The 19,692-nt window shown below is 40.4% G+C and overlaps 1 protein-coding gene across 3 annotated transcripts in view; it reads right to left on the bottom strand.

Annotated features, from left to right (window-relative positions):
- The window catches only part of CARS1 (cysteinyl-tRNA synthetase 1), a 52,068-nt gene that overhangs the window by 25,837 nt on the left and 6,539 nt on the right, over positions 1-19,692 (bottom strand). For 2 of the 3 annotated variants that reach the window (XR_004000106.1, XM_030560550.1), the window contains exons 2-11: positions 17,940-18,185; positions 9,702-9,793; positions 8,759-8,847; positions 8,295-8,391; positions 7,202-7,300; positions 6,263-6,412; positions 4,915-5,055; positions 3,831-3,919; positions 2,226-2,347; positions 730-842 (exon numbers count right to left, since the gene is read on the bottom strand). Coding sequence is in view for 2 of the 3 variants with exons in the window: in XM_030560550.1 (XP_030416410.1) it covers positions 730-842; positions 2,226-2,347; positions 3,831-3,919; positions 4,915-5,055; positions 6,263-6,412; positions 7,202-7,300; positions 8,295-8,391; positions 8,759-8,847; positions 9,702-9,793; positions 17,940-18,185 (1,238 nt within the window). In the remaining variant the exon portion in view is untranslated. The remainder of the gene's footprint in view (positions 1-729; positions 843-2,225; positions 2,348-3,830; positions 3,920-4,914; positions 5,056-6,262; positions 6,413-7,201; positions 7,301-8,294; positions 8,392-8,758; positions 8,848-9,701; positions 9,794-17,939; positions 18,186-19,692) is intronic. The other variant, XM_030560551.1, reaches the window with a different exon arrangement.

The following is a 19,692-nucleotide window of genomic DNA, read 5'->3' as shown; positions in this document are numbered from 1 at the left end:
CACTTATAATGCAGTAGGGGTTATAGCAGGGTAGAGGTGTATGAGGGAGAACAAATTTTTAATTATCATCCTTGATATGATACAAGAATACTGTTGAACTTTAAAATCTCCCATAATGTGATAAATCATACATGCCAAATGCATCTATGAGCAGATGAATATACAGAACACAGTCCTGGGCCCTCTAATACTTTCAAAATAAAGTATTGCATTCAGGTAATGGTTTTGTCTTTCTTAACATCACAAGGGAAATTTGCATTTATTCAAGGGGTTGTAAGTCTTGGAACCCATGCCTTAAATTGAGGCATTCATTCTTATGCAAACTGCTTTCAAATGAGTGGAACCTTCTCCCCATTCATTCCAAAAGGCATTTTGATTTGAGCACAGAATACCAAACTGAAACTTTGGGAGGATAATAATGGGAAAGTGGACAAGGTAGACAGATCCCCATGTCTAGAGCTACATCGATAATACTGATTTAACGGACAAAATCTCTGCACACAGACTTCTATTTGAGAAGTGTCTAATAACTGGCTAACTACACTGTATAGGATATTATTAAATGAACACAGCAATGGTACTGAACAAAGTATTACTGCAATCTAGACTTCATTAAATGCAAGATGAGGCTGGATCATTTGTTGTACAGACTAGTACAGAGGATATTTGTAAGTTGTAGAATGATTAGCTTCTGTATTACGTGCATGGTTTGAACGCACTGATCCTTACCTTTCCCCAAGGGGAGTCCCATGAGGGTTCTCCTGGTTTGGAGGATTTCCACAAAGCAAAATCATTTGGGGAACGTTTCTCACTCAAACGATCAGCTGAGAGACTGAGGTCACCTGTCAATGGAGAAAACTTTGTAGACATTTACACTTTCTTTAAACATTAGCATTACCTATGCCTGGCTCTGTTGTAACTTTCAATGCAAAAAACAAAACAAAAACAAAACAATAACCCATTGGACTAAAAATTTACAGTTGACAATAGTAATCCTTTGCTTCTTGATTAATCCTTCGTCGCTCCTGAGATTACCAACAAAAGTGTCAGTTGTGAAGCTTCTTAAGCCCTGAAATACGTGATTCAACTGCTACTTTCTCAGCATGCATAATTACAGTATTACAACCCCCCCTCCCACAAAATGTTAAGGTTGCAAATTCAAGCAGTCAGAAGTTAGAAAATGCCAGAATAAAGGCCTGTGCAACCTTAATTCAGGTCCCTTTTGAATATGCATTATGATCTGTTCTTTCATTACATGATCACATACTATTTTTTCCATAGCATCTCTGCCTCATTCAGGAGATGACACAGGATGGATGGTAATCACTGAATGTGTAGCTATTCAATATTTGTTTTTATCCTTATCATTCAATGTGTGACCCCATGTACTATCTATTGAAAACCATTAAAACCTTGCGCTGAAAATAGAATTATTAATTTCTTCCTGGGAATCGTGCTTTGTTGCAAATTTTGGCATCACCCTCTACCACAAGTTTTAATTAAAAAGGAGGGCTGCACCCATTTAGCTCAGCACAGTAACATGAATATTTACAATGCTAAGGACAGTTCTCAATATATAAAAGTAATTTATATTTGAAGCAGGCAAGTTGTAACAAAGAGCTGATCCAACCCCATTGCTGGTCACTGATTTCTGGAAGACTGCTAATTTGTAGAGCTGATTGGGAATTGTTTAACTAAATGTTTTTACATTAAAAAATTCTGATTAGTTGAAATCAAAACTTTTTGCAGGAAAGGGACAATTTTGACAAATTTCTAGACTCAATTGTTGGAAAAAAGTTTCATAGTTGTTGAAACACCCTATTTCAACATAGAATGAAAGATTCTGGTTTCCCAATTCAAAATTACTTTGTTTCAAAATTTAAGCTAGAATAATTTTTTAGAATATAAAAAGTGGTCGAAATTGAAATGTTTTGACTGATGCAAACTGATTTCTTTTTCTTTCAGATTTTTGGTTGGTAACATTTTTTGAGATTGACTTCTTGTCCTGACTTGGGACAAACATTTGTTTCAAAATCAAAATTGTTTGCAAGACAGGAAATAGGTTTCCAGCCCAACTCTACTCATTTGTGACTCCAAATATGAAAAAAGTGCAATGTGGAGACTACAAAAGGTTTCCATTATGCTAATGCGCCTGAACCGAGTCAATGGGAATGACAAACGTTGTGCATGTTGATAGTAACTTAAGTGAATATTGATTTTATTACCTTCACCCTCCTGAAGAGCTTTCTGATCACCTACAGCTTCAGGAACCAACTTAGCATAGGAGTGTTTCTCAGTGGCATCAAACTTCATTGTATCAAAGTAGACAGACCCATTTGATACATAACTAGAAGGTTAAAACAATTTAACAAAAGCTTTATCAATATAAAACTAAAACTCAGCAACGCGCATCTCTAGCCACCCTATACAAGATCTTCAGCAGGACTACTTGAGGAGTATGTTCAACATGACTAAGGACGATAGAATTTGGTCTTAAGTTGTTAAAGTGCATGGTAAAAACTTTAGGTGAAAACTGTAAAAAGCCAGGGTAAATAGGAAAGCCAATTAAAATTAGTTAAATAAATATTTTAGCAAGATATAAAAAGGACACTATTAGATATTTCTCCTTTATAAATGTTAACATTTCCTCCCATCTTTTGATTGTCTGCAATAACGTAACAATTACAAGTTACATTTATTTTTCAGGTTGTTTGCAGTGTTGTTATAACTGTGTTGGTCCCAGGATATTTGAGAGAGAACGTGGGTAAGATTCCTTTTACTAGACCAACTTCTGTTGGTGGAAGAGACAGAGACATGCTTTTGAGCAACGCTAAGCTCTTTGGGTCCATTAAAAGATATTAAATTACTTATCTTGTCTCATTTATTTTCCAATCAATTTTGTCCTACTCTATTTGGTCAATTTATTTTGCACTGGCTTTAATGGGTCATCCTTAGGATTTTTTCCCTCCTTCTCTGTTTCAAAACCACTAGGAGTGTGCAGCACTCAGAGCACAGGGCCAGTTTTCCAGCAGACCTATGGCTTGAGCATAGGCATAAAATGCAGGTTTTGAGCACATGTATATTAGATACCCAATGGCAGTTTGAGCCAGAGTGCATGAATTTTCCCTGCTGTTCTAGAAAAAAAAATAATTGCTTTTTAAACTCTTCAGAGGTAAGATGTTTTTGTGATGAAAATCCTATCATACAGTAAATATGAACCTGCTTAAGCTACAAACGGAAAAAATGTTAAGTTTGGATGCCTGGATATTTAGGCACCTATATAGAAGTGGCTTGATTTTCAAAAGACACTAAGCAACAGCAAGAGTTGGGGAAGTCAGTAGGAGAAGCAGATCTGTACATGTGAAAAAAAAAAAAAATCAAGCCACTTCTACTTAGGTGCATAAATGAAGATTTAGTGGCCTATTTTACACTTCCATTTCTGAAAATTGTTGCCTAACACTGTGGGTAAAATCCTGGTCCTGTTAAAGTCAATCAGAGTTTTACCATTGATTAAATGGGGTTGTAACTTCACCCTATATTTTTATGATGTGAAGTCTCCATTTGTAATAGAACATGAAAACCACAGTAACAAAATTTCTTTTAATCAGGTTTGAGATTGTTTCCTGGGTGTGAAGGAAGAAGTTGATTATTTTTATCCCAAAGAAACGCTGCTTGAATGCAGTCTTTTGTACCATTGCTTACAGAAACAGAGTAAGATGGCTCCACTGTATATTGTAGAACTATTATTTCAGTATTAGAGCTTTGCTTTGTTACACAATAATTGCAGCGATAATTCTGTAATGTTCCACAGAACCCATAACGGCACTTACCCATAACCATTATCCACAATCTTTTGAACAAATGCCACAATTTCCGGTACATATTCGCTGACCCGAGTTAAGACATCAGGAGGTAACACCTATAGATAAAGATAAATGGGCATTTATATATACTGCATTTCATACTACTTTTCATGCCAGAATCTCAATTAAACTGCATCATCCTTGTGAGATAGGTAATAACTATTTTATAAGATGGAAAAACTGAGGCAGTTAAGTGACTTGCTCAAATGAACACAGATGTTCTAATTCCTAGTTTCCTACTCTGGGACTTGAAAGAGCTACTGGACCTCTTTTCTAAGCTTCTTATCCTATCAGCCAAGTTACTAAAGGTCTGGCTGCTGCAGGAGACGAAATTTGTTCAATTTGTGGCATCTATGGCTGTGCAGGGATTATTCCCCCCATGTTTCTAAGCTACCTGCAACATAGAAAAACAGCTTTCAGTTATCTGAACCTCCATATAGGCGACAGCATTCAGATATAAAATTCCCAGCGTGGGGTTGTTTATTGCCACCATCGAGTTAGTTAGAATTTCTTAGGCACCCAGTGATGGCGGTCTGTCATGCTAAATGCTGATGTTTGTTAGCAGGACCCCTGGTGGTGCAGTTAGTGACCCCAGCCATGTACTGTACCTCAAATTCCAGACTCAGCCTGGGACAACAGCATGGAGAAAGGCAGAAATTAGCAACATTGGAGGAAGGAAAATAGACCTTATTAATGAGTAAGGGAATGAGACACCCACCCCGATGTGTTTGCCCAGTTCATGTCAAGGGGAAGGGATGGAGTGTAGCTATGCAGTACGAAGTGTCTGATCTCCAGATGGCAGAAACTACTGTTAACATGATCAGCTACAGGGCGGCTACACTGATGAGAAGAGGACAGCAGGGTCTTAAGGTGCTGATTTAATAGCTACCGGTTCATTGCAGGTTAAAGATTATCAATAAGATGGTGGGCTAAGGTCTTCAATTACAACTGAGTTATTGAATTTTACTTCAGAGCCTTCTAAGGGTGCAGCCAGCAATACACATGCTTGGCACATACAAGGTTCAGAAGATGGAACAGCTTGTTTACTTACATTGAGGGCTTCCATATCTTTATGATACTCCTCTTCCCAGAACTTGGGGAGGTTAGAGAATATGGAGTTGTCAGTCACTTGACTGCCAAACTTGGTGTCTAGCCACTCAGACAGCACATCTTTTGCTTCTTCCAACAATTTCTACGAAAAGAAAATTATATACATATAACAGTTCAGTGCAATACAAATCTAGAAAAAGTCTTATTTATGAGCCTAGACTGTAATGCCTTTTAATAGAAAATATGTTTTCACACTGTTAATTCGCCTGGGCACAAATATTCTTGCACCTATAATTCTTTGCAGCCAGGTAGCTTCCATGTGCTTGGAGTGAATAGAAGATGGGTATATAATTTACATCTGGAGCGTCTCAATGGTGTTCTGATAAAAGATACAGAGAAGTGCTGAGGGATTTGCATTTTGCAGAAGATCAAGAGAAATATCATGTAAATGAATAAAGATAATTCAGTTAAAAAAAAAAAGGGCACCCTAAATATCATTTAGGCTATTTTCTCTTCAATTGTCCATTAACACTCTAATTACGCCATACATTTTGAGAACACATATATAGAATCAGCTTAAAAAGAATGCGCACTTTGGTGACAAAATAGATTTGTTTTTAAAAACAAAAACATTTATAAAAGGCACCCATCTTTTAGTGGCTGGATGAACTTTACATAAGTTGGACCAAAAAGGATTCGTTTCACAAAGGCAGGGAGCAGACAGTCTGTGCCCCCAATAGTTATTGCATCAAACAGCTTGAAAGACAGGCAATACCATTCAGGACTCTAATTACTACGAGAAGTTAGTTACAATATCTGTTGTGTTTACTGGGGCTTATCCAAAGGACAAAGTCAATAGCAATCTTTCCATTTATTTTAATGGGCTTTGGCTTAGGCCCTCATCCAGAGGACAGATATTTTTGAAATAATTTGAAAACATCAATTCGGTGAACAAGAGGCATAAAATTCTTGAGCAGCACAGCAATAAAACTGTCAAAGATCTTTGCATATGCACTGTGGACAGATCCGTATGTACAACCAGTTATGGCATGAATCCCTTCCCAAGACAGAAATTCCATGAAAGAAGGCTAAAGATATATGAGTCTGTTATTGTAGGGGAAAAAATCCTTTACGGAAAACTCGAAATAGCAGCTGTCAAAGAAGATCATGAGGAGGTTCTGCAATGTCTGAGGCTGCTCTGAGTGGCATATGAAAACTACTTAACTGAGCTTAGTGATACAGTTTTACAGCGTTGAATGGTAAGTATTGGGAAATTCTCAGACCATTTATAAAATATGTTTCAGAAAACTGCTACAAGCCAATGAGATTTAAAATCCATTCATATTGACCTCAGCATGTTTGTTGATCTCTTCTCTGGGAAGTTTCTTTTGCACAGCTTCTTCTAGATGTTCCACAGCAGACTTCACTGCATTCTGAATTCTTTCCAGCATCTGCTTTTTTTCTGGATCAGTGGTGTCATTTAACATAGCTGAAAAAGGCTACATTAAGAAATGTTCATGAAATAATGTACAGTAAAAAGAAAAAAAACAATCCATCCAAAAACTTTAACTGGATGACAGAACTATAGGCACTTTCTTCATGTTCTGGTGTGCTGCAAGCGCAGCTTATTCAACAGCTGTCTATTCCTCGTGTAAAATATGTTCTAAGCACATAATTTCTTACTTGAGATGAGTAGTATGTTCCCCACATGCAGTCAGATTGAAATCTATGAGACTACTCAGAGAATAATGTACTCCTCAACATCAGTAAAGGAGCAATAATAAGGCCACCAGTTTTAAAGATGCTGTCAATGGCACAGTAGGCAGCATAATTCATGTTCAAACTTACTGCATAAAGAAAGTCTAGATAAATACTTCTCATACGTGGCCTTTCCTTAAATTTGTGTTTCATTTGTCAGAAGCTGAAGTAATATTGCAGCAAACATCTGAATTGTCCTCAAAATAGTACATACATACATGCAGATTAGTTGTCTGGGGACAAAATTAGGCATGCATTTTGCACATGCAATTTTATGCCTAATGCATCAGAAAAGTCTTGCGTGTATTTAAAAAATGGTCAAAAATTCTACAGATGTGAATTTTTATTTCCAGTAATACAGTATCAGAAGTTTTCCTGTGGATGGCCCTTATTCAGCAAGGTACTCTAAGCAAATGCCTAATTTTAAGCACATGAGCAATCCTACATAAGTCAATGGAACTCCCCACGTGCTTAAAGTACCTTACTGAATCAGAGCCTAAGTTACTAGCAGAGGAAAACTATGAGCTCACCTTTGAAGCAATTTGAACATCTTCAAATAGCTGGACTGCAGGTGGCTTCTTCTCTCTATATTGTTCAAAAAGATAATTTTGTCTTGCTCTCTTGATGATCTACAAGGCAAGAATATTAAAACATATTCCTAAAAAGGGCAGAGAAAGTCCAAATACCAATGTATTTTCCTACTACATACTTAATACCCTTCTAAATTCAACATACTACAAGAATTACATATCTAATTAACACCACTGAAGCACATTAAATAAAGTAATCATGAAATTAAATGCATTAATAACCAACAAAATAAGTTACCTTTGTAAAAAGGACAGATAATCTTAATTGTCTATAACCACATTCATTTATACATCATCTTGGAAGGATTAGATTTTTAAATCGGTAGATATTGGTACTGGTTGATTTCACCATGCACACAGAAACTGACACAAAAAATTTCCATCCATGATAATCAACGTTTTTTAAAGATAAGCAAAGAAAGAAAAGTGCTGCTTGAGAACTTAGAGTTTGATTTATGAGTATTTACTTTTATATATTTTGACATCTGAAGTTGATAATTTTGGTTTTAATGGCTATAAAGCTTCAACTTTCTGAATTTCAACATTTACTATCATTAAATAATTCTTGCCTGACCACTCCTCATTGTCTGGCTCGCCCCTTCCCACAACTGAAAATTAAAAATCAATAAAAAAATTAAAATGCTTCAAACTCACAATTCTGTACTACCGTGAAAATTTAAAATGGGATAAAAAAGGGAAAAAATGTTTAAAAATAAACAGATACTATTCACTGAAATTATATACAAACATTGAATTCTGCAAAGCCTACTTATACACAAAAGCAGCATGGATCTAAATTACTACAGGTTTTGCTAAAGTCTAGCCAGTATACTAAAACTGAATTAGATCTAGTGACTGAAAATCAATGTCTTTGTCACAGAGATTAGAATCAGGCTACATAGTGCAATTGAAGTTACTAGTCTAGGTGTCTAGCCTTACCAAATTGATAAAACACACTATATGAATACTGACTCTGAATCCCTGGACTTGGTCAACTTATTGTCGTTTAGATGCACCTTTAAAGGCACCTTACCTTATCATCAATATCTGTAATATTTATACAGTAGAAGACATCATATTTAAAGTAATCCCTCAACACTCTTCTCAGGATATCAAATGAGATGTATGACCTAAAAAAAATTCAAAAGGAAGAGCTTACTTTTACTTAGTGGATACTTCATATACACATACAGTATATGCAAGAACTATGTTACTGCAGCACTGAACGAGATTTTAAATCCCACAGTATCAGTAAATTCCCAGCTGAAGTTCCCATAGCAACATTAACTTTTCCCCACTACAAACAGGCTTTTCATTGCCAGATAAATATAAATGGTAATTTTCTTTTTCCACCTTAGAGTACCCGAGTTGTTGTCTAGCAGTATGTCTAACTCACTGTAGTTGGCTTGACATATTCCGAGGGATTTTCAGCTTTGTTATTTAGTTGCTTACAACATAAACTGTTAGCTTTTATCCAAGGAAGAAACTCTGTGTTACCTGGCATGTCCCATGTGAGAAGCATCATATACTGTTGGGCCACAGCAATACCATGTCACTTTTTTGCCATTCTGGGGCTGAAACACATCCTTAAATGGAAAGGAAGGTACAGTGAGCAGAAGAAATTGAAGACATATGGTCTCAGAGCAGCAACATCAGGAGCACAGGCACGTCAAGCAAATGTGATTATATGACTCTGGATTATAACACAACAATTACACTCTCAGTTTTACTATATAAGAAAAGAATGCTAACTTCACCACAGAAAAAAACAACATAATTCGTCTTTTTTCCATTAGCTGCATGTGATAGGAAAGTCTAGCCAGATGGGTCAGACCTTCATTTAACCCTTAGCAGATATTACCCATCTATGCAAAGGGGAGAGCAAGGCCTAGTTTACATGGAGACTTTTTTTGGTGTAACCTGAGCTGAGAATTTAAATCAATGTAGTTACACTAGTATAACGCTCAGTTTAGATGCTCTTATTCCCATATAAAAGAGTGGTTTTTTTTATTTAGTTTATGGTGCTAAATAATGTTTGTTTAGCTTAAAACCTAATAGACCAAAAAGCTACTCATACTAGAACAGTGTCCAGATGGAGCTGTTATATCAAAACTGGTAAAACGTTCTCATGTAGACAAGTCCTAACAAGACAAATTCCAATTTGGTTCAGTTTTGTGTATGCTATGTTATGGGCTCTTGGGTGATGGAAGGCTGCAGACATATATTATACCTGGAATATCATAGCACTTATTTATGTTTACAGACATATTTGACTAAACTAGGTGTCTTTGGCACATATTTAATAAGATTCAGCAAAATAATACATCTATTTTAATATGCCACAGAAACTTGTGAATAGATATGAAAACCATTAAAAAAAATGTCAGCCAATTATATTTGTATCTCTACAGAAAACCCTGCAGTTTTTCCCTTCATTCACCTTGTTGCGAGTGAGGCTGTTGTACAGGCAGAGTTTAGACTGTTTTGTTCCTTCTGGGGAAGACCAGTGGGGCTGTGTACGTTTGCCTTTACCTAGAAAAGAATGTAAAGACAACCTCAAGAATCTTTAAAGAGCATCATAACAGACATATGGATTTATAGTAAAGGATTTTCCATGTTTTCAAAAACATCTGCCTTAAATTATCTTAAAAGGAAAAAGTGTTTTTATAAATGTACAGAAACAGCTCCATTCAAAATAGCACAAACTAATTATATTAAAACACCTTCCCACAGAGTTGGTATAAGGGATGTATTCAATTCCACACAAATTTATTTTCTACTCTCTTGCTTGCCATCAGTTTATATCCCTTTTCAAATTAAAAATCTAAAACACAGGAAAAAATTGCAGTACAGTGTGCATGAAGGCATGTACAAAGATTTTGAAATATAGTCAATCGAGGTAACTGTTTTCTAAAAGATCTGTAACAGTTTCTTTGTAACACCACTGACCTTAATAGGACTGCATATCTTAAAACTCATGTAATATTTAGAAAAATTTCCACAAAGTCCAGAGCCAGTATCAAAGAACAGACATTTAGTGGGAGAAAGAGAAAAGGGCAGACCGCATAGCTTAGAAAGAACTTTGTCCTTTTATCATACATTGCTTCTCTGAACACCTTTATTTATTACAAATACATATCCAAGCGGAACACATTCAGTAGAAGGCACAATCTGGTCTTTGAAGTATTTATTGCAGGGAGCTGAATCATTATGGTAAAAGTAGTAGTATGATAAATTATGATGCAAAACCCAGCCCTTACCTGAGGGCACTATATTTTGAGGAAGGAGTGAGGAGGAGGGCGCCAGAGAGAGGATGAAGACCAGTGTAGTACTAGCTACAGTCCTAATATTGTGTAGAGTGGGTCAGAAAATGGAATTTCCATACTGTGGGAATCAAGGGAGGCTCTAGCTTTTTTGCTGTCCCAGACACGTGCTTGGAGTGCTGGTGCCTAGGGCCGCCGCTGGTAGGAATTTCCAAATTTTAGTCATCTGTTTTCATATCAAATCAGAATGAAAATTTGAAATGTCTAATACAATTAAAACATTGAAACATTTCAATAATGTCAAAATACAAAATATTAAATATGATATTCAAATATATAAAATAATTGTAAGTATAAAAGTCAAAATAAAATGAAAATGAAACAAAAAAGTAGAAACACATCAAAATGCCAATATTACATGTTCTCATGTAACATTTCAGATTTCAATGAACTTGCATTTTCCAACAGAAAAATTCAGCAGACATTTTTCTGACCAGGTCTAATACAGAACTATCTTGCTTTTAGATAGCAGGATGGTTCAGGCCAAATCACCATAATGCATTGTCAGGCAATATTTAAGACTCCTTTAAAAAGAAGCATATCATATGTCCTAGCTCGCAGCATGCCAAGCGGGAGGCGTGGACACTCCTCTAAACAGCTGACCATGATTCTTTAAGGATGCAATGTATGCCCACTGGAGTGCTGGGGTAATAGCTGGGCATAACTCTTAGCATCTGGAAGGCAGGAAGGGTGCCCTGCTGCTTATGCTGGGGAATTGGAGGGATTAGAAGACCTCACATACTCCCTTTTCCTGGCTCACCTACACATAAGCACTAAACAGAATCGGACTCTCTCTCTTCCATTATATTTATATAACTTTTTACAATCTTAGGTATTACACCTCTGATGCGCGTAAAAAACAAGCAGCAGTGGAGTATCATCCCCTCCAAGAAGCTGCAGTGTACTGTGCATCTGGCTGCCACTCTCCATACCACCCATGGCTGTATTTCAGTGATGTGATGTGTGAATATTAAGTTAACAGATTAACATATCAAAACTGGAAGAACAGCAGCAAAACAGAAAACTGAGAAATACAACAAGTTTTCCCACCCCACTTACTTCAGTACTGTTGTTCTGAATTTGTATGGGATGCAATTTACTTGCAACTAAAATATTATCCAAATATTATATTGTAACTTGTATTGTCAAAATGGCTTTCATGTTTTGTCTCTTAGCATGTCCATCATTCACTCAGTTTCCCTGGAAACATCTTCCTGTGTGTATTGCAACTGAGAACCACAATAATCAATTGCAAAAAGTTATTATATATAATCAGTTCATATATAATTCCCACTATCCTTTTGAACAACTGGGTAACTAGAAAAGAGAGGCTTAATTTAATACCTTGTCCCAGACAAGGATAAAATATTTAATCTGTATTCTCTACACTGAGCTATAATCATTAATTCTAAGTATTTTACTGTAAATGAGATGTAAGTTAACACAGACCTCAAGTACAAAACCTGCCTATCCATAAATGAGACCAAATACCAGAAGACAAGTGTTTACTCTTAGATTTACAAAGGGTACAATAACATGGGTTACTGTGGTGAAGGCAACAGCCAAATTAATCATAGAAGAAAAAAAGGCCTATGCATTCATCTATATGCTTCTTCCCACCACTTTGGTCTTCTCTAGGTTGAGCCTAAGCGAGTTTGTTCTCATCTACATCCCTAGCTCTGTTAGACACTAGGACAATACAAACAGCAATATCGAAGTTCTGTGAAAAGGAGATTCAGTGCTGCATCTCCTTATCTGTCTATTGGACACTGTAAGACATAATATCTCACTATCTAACCAGCAGCCAGACATACATCTTTAACAGGAGACCTTGGGAGAAGGCAGATTCATTACCTCCCTGTAAGATTTCTCAGACAGAAAGGCACAAACCTATAGAAGGGCTATCCTATCGCCACCCATAAAACTCTGGGTGAATCAACAAAGACTTATAGTTAGTGCTATCAAAGACTACTGCCCGAGCCAACAAATCAGCCCAGGAACCTTCATTGTGTCTGTTGGTAGGTGGAAATCAGCCAACAAAACCAAACTTGTCTGTGCCAGACTAACAACGAATACCAGACTGGTAGGCATGTGCAACACATATGATGACGGGATGCTACCGGGGTTAATTCAACACCACTTTCTCAATAACCTTGATCAAAAAAGACTGGGTGTTAACATGCAGCTATTGAAAAGCATTGTACAAGAGCTAAGGACTATGAAATAATATAATAATCATTACATGACTTCTTGAGCAGGGACCTCACTATAAAGCATTTGTTTAAGGGCAGCAGGCACATAGAAAAGCATCAGAGAAGAATGACAAACTCCCAAGAGGTTACACAATAACCTAGATTAACCAGTTTGAATTTCCTCACATGAATAGTAATTGTTTAATTACCACAGAAAAGCTAAATTCTTTTCAGAAATGATCATTTACTCGGTTTATAACACGGTTTACGTTACTATAAACTTGTACAATATATAAAATCTGTATTTCTGTAACTCTTTGTAAAAAAACTGAATGGCTCCAATTGAGTGGACCCTCACACGGTCAAAACAAAAACTGTATACATCTGAGACAGAATAGGATTTTTTGGTAATATTTTTTATGACTCTTATATGAGCCTGTTTCCCCCTTACTTTGCATTGCTACCCAATGTGGAGGAAAAGGATTACGTTTGCTCTCAGGGCAGACTAGGAGACACGGGGGGTAGGTGGTGTGTTGCTTAGCTGTCTGAGTGGACTGAATGGTTTAATACAAACATTGGCCAACGCTGATCAACATCAACGGAAAACATGCAAAAAACAATGGAAAACCCAATCACCAGGACACTGACACCCAGCAACTAACAACCCAGAGGAGGAGGGTTTCCCCACTTCTCCTGAGCAGAGCACCAGCTCAAGAACAAAGTATTAAGAGGTGTGACGGGGGAAGGACAAGTGTGGGCTCTGGAAGAAGTTTGGGGCTCGCTCATCTGGGAACAGACTAAAGAAGGAAGTCAGAGAGAAATATAGAGCCTGAAAATGGAGTTCACTACAGCTTGACTGGTGAATTGTGCTGGGCTGACCAGAATGGACTATGATTTAGCCTTTATATCTCTATGCTAACATAAGGACTTCCACAGCTGTGCATCCAGTTGACTAATAAACCCTACTGTTTTGAAACCACTATTTGAGTGTCACTGAAAATACTGTGTGACGTGCATTAATCCCTGAAAAACATTCAAGTCCCTAACCCAGAGTCTATCTCAGTTGGACTTGTTCAGTAGGATGTGATGCATCAGAGGTGTGATGCAGAAGCGCTGAAGCCCCAGCAGTTCAGTCTCAGGAGATGGTGAGGCTGTATGGCCTACCCTTAAGGAAGAGTGAGAGCCCCTGGGGGCTATCACATTGAAGGTGTTCCTCCAAAACACTGATCCAAAGCTTGAGGCATAGCACTGATCCTGGGGATCTATGACAAATGTCTTATACCTAATGATGAGGTTTTTTATTATTATTAAAAACATTGATAATTGATTCCTGTAAGCAGAGAAACTATCAAACAAAAACAAATATGGAAATAGCTTCACTATTTCAAATACCTCTGGATCCATCAATTATGCCACATTACTAGCTACACCCAGTGTAGAACTTTGTGGTCATTTGCTAATGATGTAATCTGGAGCGTGTGTTACACTGCTAGTGACACATCTCCGATCACCCAGCAGGAACAGATGGAGTCAATTTGGAGTGTTTTTACTCCTTTTAATTTGGAAGGACTCAGAGGATAGCGATAGCAATTGTGAGCCAAGGGCCCTGTCGCACGAGATATTGACGGGTTCCATTTTGTTCTTATTTATGTGAATATAAGGTTACTAGGAGATTTCATAAGGAGCCAAGTACTGTGATATCTTCAGTATACTAATGGCACCCAATTTTCTGTCCATCTGACAGAAACAGCCACATTTATTCTACCATGGACCTTGCTACATTTATCCATGATTTTGTCATCTTGAAAATAGGTTACTGTAATATATTCTACATGGAGCTACACCTTGAGAACATTTGGAAACTTCAGCTAACGCAGAAAGAACATGGCATCTGTTTAAGTGAAGCCTCATGCCAGAAGCACATAACATAGTGCCACTGAAAGTGTACTAATTGGTTGTGGGTTTCCAGGTGGAGTTCAAGATGCTTGGTTTCCCCTTTTAACCCCTAAACTCTACAGCACCTAATTATCCAAGGACCACCTCTTCCACAGTTGTGATCTGCAGAGATACCTAACTTCCCGTGACATAAAGGTGGGGGAAACTGGTGGCAAGGTGCTCTCAAGTAACTAGAGACATAAAGGTTAACAAGAAAACATTCTACAAATACATCAGAAGTAAGAGGAAGACCAAGGACAGGTAGGCCCACTACTCAATGTGGGGGAAAAACAATGACAGAAAATGTGGAAATGGCAGAGGTGCTTAATGACTTCTTAGTTTCAGTTTTCACCAAGAAGGTTGGTGGTGATTGGACATCTAACATAGTGAATGCCAGTGAAAATGAGCTAGCATTAGAGGCTAAAATAGGGAAAGAAAAAGTTAAAAATAACTTTGACAAGTTAGATGTCTTCAAGCCACCAGGGACTGATAAAATGCATCCTAGAATACTCAAGAAGCTGACTGAGGAGATATCTGAGCCATTAGCGATTATCTTTGAAAAGTCTTGGAAGACTGGAGAGATTTCAGAAGACTGGGAAAGGGCAAATATAGTGCCAATATATAAAAAGGGAAATAAGGACAACCCGGGGAATTACAGACCAATCAGCTAAACTTCTGAACCCAGAAAGATCATTGGAGATTTTTAAGAGCAGGTTAGACAAACACTGTCGGGGATGGTCTAGATCAGGGGTCGGCAACCTTTCAGAAGTGGTGTGCCGAGTCTTCATTTATTCACTCCAATTTAAAGTTTTGCGTGCCGGTAATACATTTCAATGTTTTTAGAAGGTCTCTCTCTACAAGTCTATCTATTATATAACTAAACTAGTGTTGTACTGCAAAATAAACAAGGTTTTCAAAATGTTTAAGAAGCTTCATTTAAAATTAAATTAAAATATTGATCTTACGCCACCAGCCCGCTCCACCTGCTAATGGTCTGGGGTTCTGTTCATCTAGGCTGGCAGCGAGCTGAGTGGGGCCTGTGGCTGGGACCCCAGCTGGAAAGGGTCCGGCAGCCAGAACCCCAGACCGGCAGCAGATGGTGCAGGGATCGCAGCGAGGACCCCAGACCGGCAGTGGGCTGAGCGGCTCAGCCCACTGCTGCTCAGGAGTTCCATCCACCGGCTCCTGCCAGTCGGGATCCCGGCTGCCAGACCCACTCAGCCCGCTGCCAGTCTGGGGTCCTGGCCCTGCCCACATACAGTGGGTACCTACTTTCTCCCTGGTTCTGGCCCATTCTCTTCCTCTCTCTGCACTGAGCTGATGGTGGGAGTGGACCGAGCACACGCTGGGGGTGAAGGGTCTGGCCAGGAGCTAGAATGAGGGAGGGGGCTCAGGGTTGGGGCAGGAGATTTGGGTGTGGGGGCACTTGCTTGGGCAGCTCCCATTTGGTGTTGGGGTGCAGGTGGGAATGTGAGTGGGGGTGCAGGAGCTCCCATTTGGTGCTCAGGGTGGGGATGAATGGGGTGCATGGGATGTGGAGGGTGCAAGAGTCAAGGCAGAGGGCTAGGCACATGTGAGGTGGGTGCAGGTGTCAGGGTAGGGGGGCTGGGTATGTGTGGGGGTGCCAGAGTCAGGGCTAGGGTCATGCAGGGGGGTGAAGGCGTCAACAGAGGGCTGGGTGGTACAGGGCTCAGGGCAGGGACCTGGGGTGCGTGTGTGTGGGGAGGGGGTTAGGGCTCAGGGCTGGGTGTGTGTGTGGGAGGGGGTTAGGGCTCAGGGCTGGGTGACTGCCTTCCCCCTGAACCCCCAACCCATCCCTGCTCCTGGTCCTGACTACCCCCTCCTGGGATCCCACCCCCTATCTAAGCCTCCTTGCCCCTTGTCCCCTGACTGCCCCCTTAGGACCCTAACCCCTACCTGTCCCCTGACTTCCCCAACTCTTATCCACACCCCCACACCCAGAGAGAACCCCCCGGACTCCCATACCTATCTAACCGCTCCCTGCCCCCTGACAGGACCCCCAGAACTCTGGACCCATATAACACCCCCCTGCTCCCTGCTTGCCCAACCCCTCTCCACATCCCTACCTCCAGACAGCCCCCTCGAACTCCCAACCCCCCCAGCTCCTTGTCCCCTGACCATCCACTCCAGAGACCACCCCCACCCTAACTGCCTCCCCAGGACCCTCCTTGCTCCCTGTCCCCTGACTTCCCTAACCCCTATTCACCCCTCACCCCCTAACAGACCTCGGGACTCCCATGCCCCATCCAACCCCCCCTGCTCCCTGACTGCCCCCTCCAGAGACTCCTACTCCTAACCACCCCCCCCCAGGATCCCTTCCAACTCACCCTGGTTCCTGTCCCCTGACTGCTCCCACCCCTTATCCAACCCTCCCCACCCAGCATCCAGATCCAGACCCCTTCCCATGAGGCTTCCCGCTGATCCGGAGCCCTGCCGCCGTGTGCGCAGCACTCTGAGGTGCGGTGTGGGGCTGCACACGGCAGGGGGCTCCAGAGCAGCAGGCAGCATCTTTCCCTCCCCACGGAGCCAAATGCTGCCCCACGAGAGGGCGCAGCCCCTGCCCCCAGAGTGCTGTGCGCGGCCGCATGGCTCATGGGGAAGGCGCGGGAGGGGCTGGCGGCTTGCTGCACTTGGCCCGGCGCTCGAGCCCGGGAGCACAGACCCTGAAGCTTGCCATGTCAGCAGGATTTTTAATGGAACACTGAGGTCCCGGCAGGCCCCAGCATGCCATTAAAAATTGGATCGTGTGCCATCGTTGGCACACGTGCCATAGGTTGCCGACCCCTGGTCTAGATAATACTTAGTCCTGCCATGAGTGCAGGGGTCTAGACTAAATGACCTCTTGAGATCCCTTCCAGTCCTATGATTTTAATGCTGGAATTTGCTTTCCCCCTTAGTCTGCCAGAGCCCAGATTTGTCATACTTCTGGACACTCTCCAAAGGCCATCCTTTTCTTCCTTGGGCATTTGAGGATAAGGGGAGATTAAAGGGTTTATTTGTATATTTGCTGGTGGTTTGATTATTAGAGAGTATGCAGCCTGTTGTATGGGATTTAAATAATGTTTTGATATTGTGAAATTTAATATTGTGTAAAATCACCCATTGCATGGGTGGGCAACTGTTGAGGTTCTCTGCAATCAGAATAAATATATAAGCAAAATGTCTACTAATCTGTAACTTTCCCACCAAGCCCATGTCACTACTCACTTGTTTGAAGTTTACAAGGTTCAATTTTTTCATTGCTGCCACCATAGATTGCTTCTATGTGCCTGTACCACCGAACAACATGGAAATGCTGGTCCATAGGTGGCGTTGAAAACTGTCTGAATACTTCCACATCTGCATATGAAAATGTGAACCCCTGGATATAACTACGAGTGCTGAGGTACTTGTCCAAAGCCTTCAGCCTGGCTTCCTCTTCACTAATGCTCAGAATGAAACTGTAGTTGGAAGCTGCAAAGACAGAGGCAGAGGACATATGGTCAGAACTAAAGTAAAAAGGGCATATTGTGACCAAAAATATACCCAAAGCTAGTAGGGAAAATAATATCATTGAAACAACCAGATGTATACTAGAAATTGACAGCAAATGTGAGGGAAAAATATTTTGTCAAATGTAATGAACAATCATAAAAGGCTGTTATAAATGGCCTTTAAAATATATTATATATTATTAGGACTATTGTTTTTCCATGGTAAATTTCAGGGGGAAATCATGGCTCAGAGACAAAGGCACAGACCCAGGTCTTTTGCATGAAAACAAAAATACAATTTATAACAGTTATAGAAGATCTTCCATGCCTAGTGGGCTAAATCAGCACTTCACCCTCTTAGTCCAACAAAGCCCTCATCCCACAAAGATTTACATATGAATGATTAACTTTATGCACCATGAGTAGTCATATTAATGTCAATGGAGTTCCTCACAACATATAAAGGTTGTACTTAAATCTATTAAAATATACTTAAATCTTTGCAGGACTGAGACTTACATGTGGGGTCCTAATTTGATGCTCACCTTCCCCTACTTGCTCTGACTGACAAGTGTTTGCAGAATGTTAAATTACAGCCATTGGTGCTACTACCTGAATGTCTCCTGCATCAGCTTCTTTCCCCAAATGTGTATGTAATATGCATTAACTGGACCAGCTACAGCTTTTTTGCCGCCCCAAGAGGTGAAGGGAGGAGGGAGAGGGAAGATAAAGCCGCAGTCGGCGGCACTTCGGTGGCAGCTCTACCGCACTGCTTCATTCTTTGGCAGCAATTCGGCGGCCAGACCTTCCCTCAGGAGGGACCATGGGACTCGCTGCCGAATTGCCGAAGAGCTGCCAAAGACCCGGACGTGTTGTCCCTTTCCACTGGCCGCCCCAAGCACCTGCTTCCTTCGCTGGTGCCGGGAGCCAGCCCTGGGCATTAAAATGAACAGGAGTTATATTAATTGACAGAAGAGATGGCAGACTACCCCACTACCCCACATGTACCCCCATTCTTTCCTATGACTTACTCAGCTCATCTTCCATCATGCAAATGTAAAACAGGCTTTGTTTTATACAGTTTATTTTACAAGCACTAAGTAACATACTTAAAAGAGCATAGCACATTTACAAAGGGAGAAGTTTTGAGGTTTGGGAGGGACACTCACAATAAGGTACTGTATAGCAGAGGTTCTCAAACGACGGTGCATGGACCACCAGTGATTCACAAGCTCCACAGACAGTTCCCTCTAAATTGCATGCCTGAGTGGCCGCACACAAGAGAATGAAGGGCCACTCACCTAATTAGTAGAGCCACGCAGGTGTGGCTCCACTAATTAGGTGCCTGGACCCTGGAGAAGACTCATATGTAAAGTGAGGTGGTGGTCTTGGGGGAAATAGAGGATAGATAGGAGGGGGCAGTGGGGTAAGAAGAGGGGCTGGGGTGAATTTGGGATGTGCAGGGCTGCAGCAGCCAGAGAAAGAAG

This window comes from Gopherus evgoodei, chromosome 4, assembly GCF_007399415.2.
Source record: "Gopherus evgoodei ecotype Sinaloan lineage chromosome 4, rGopEvg1_v1.p, whole genome shotgun sequence".
NCBI classification, from domain to species: Eukaryota; Metazoa; Chordata; order Testudines; family Testudinidae; genus Gopherus; species Gopherus evgoodei.
Note: the sequence above shows the minus strand (reverse complement) of the source record. Positions and strands in the feature narration are given on the sequence as shown.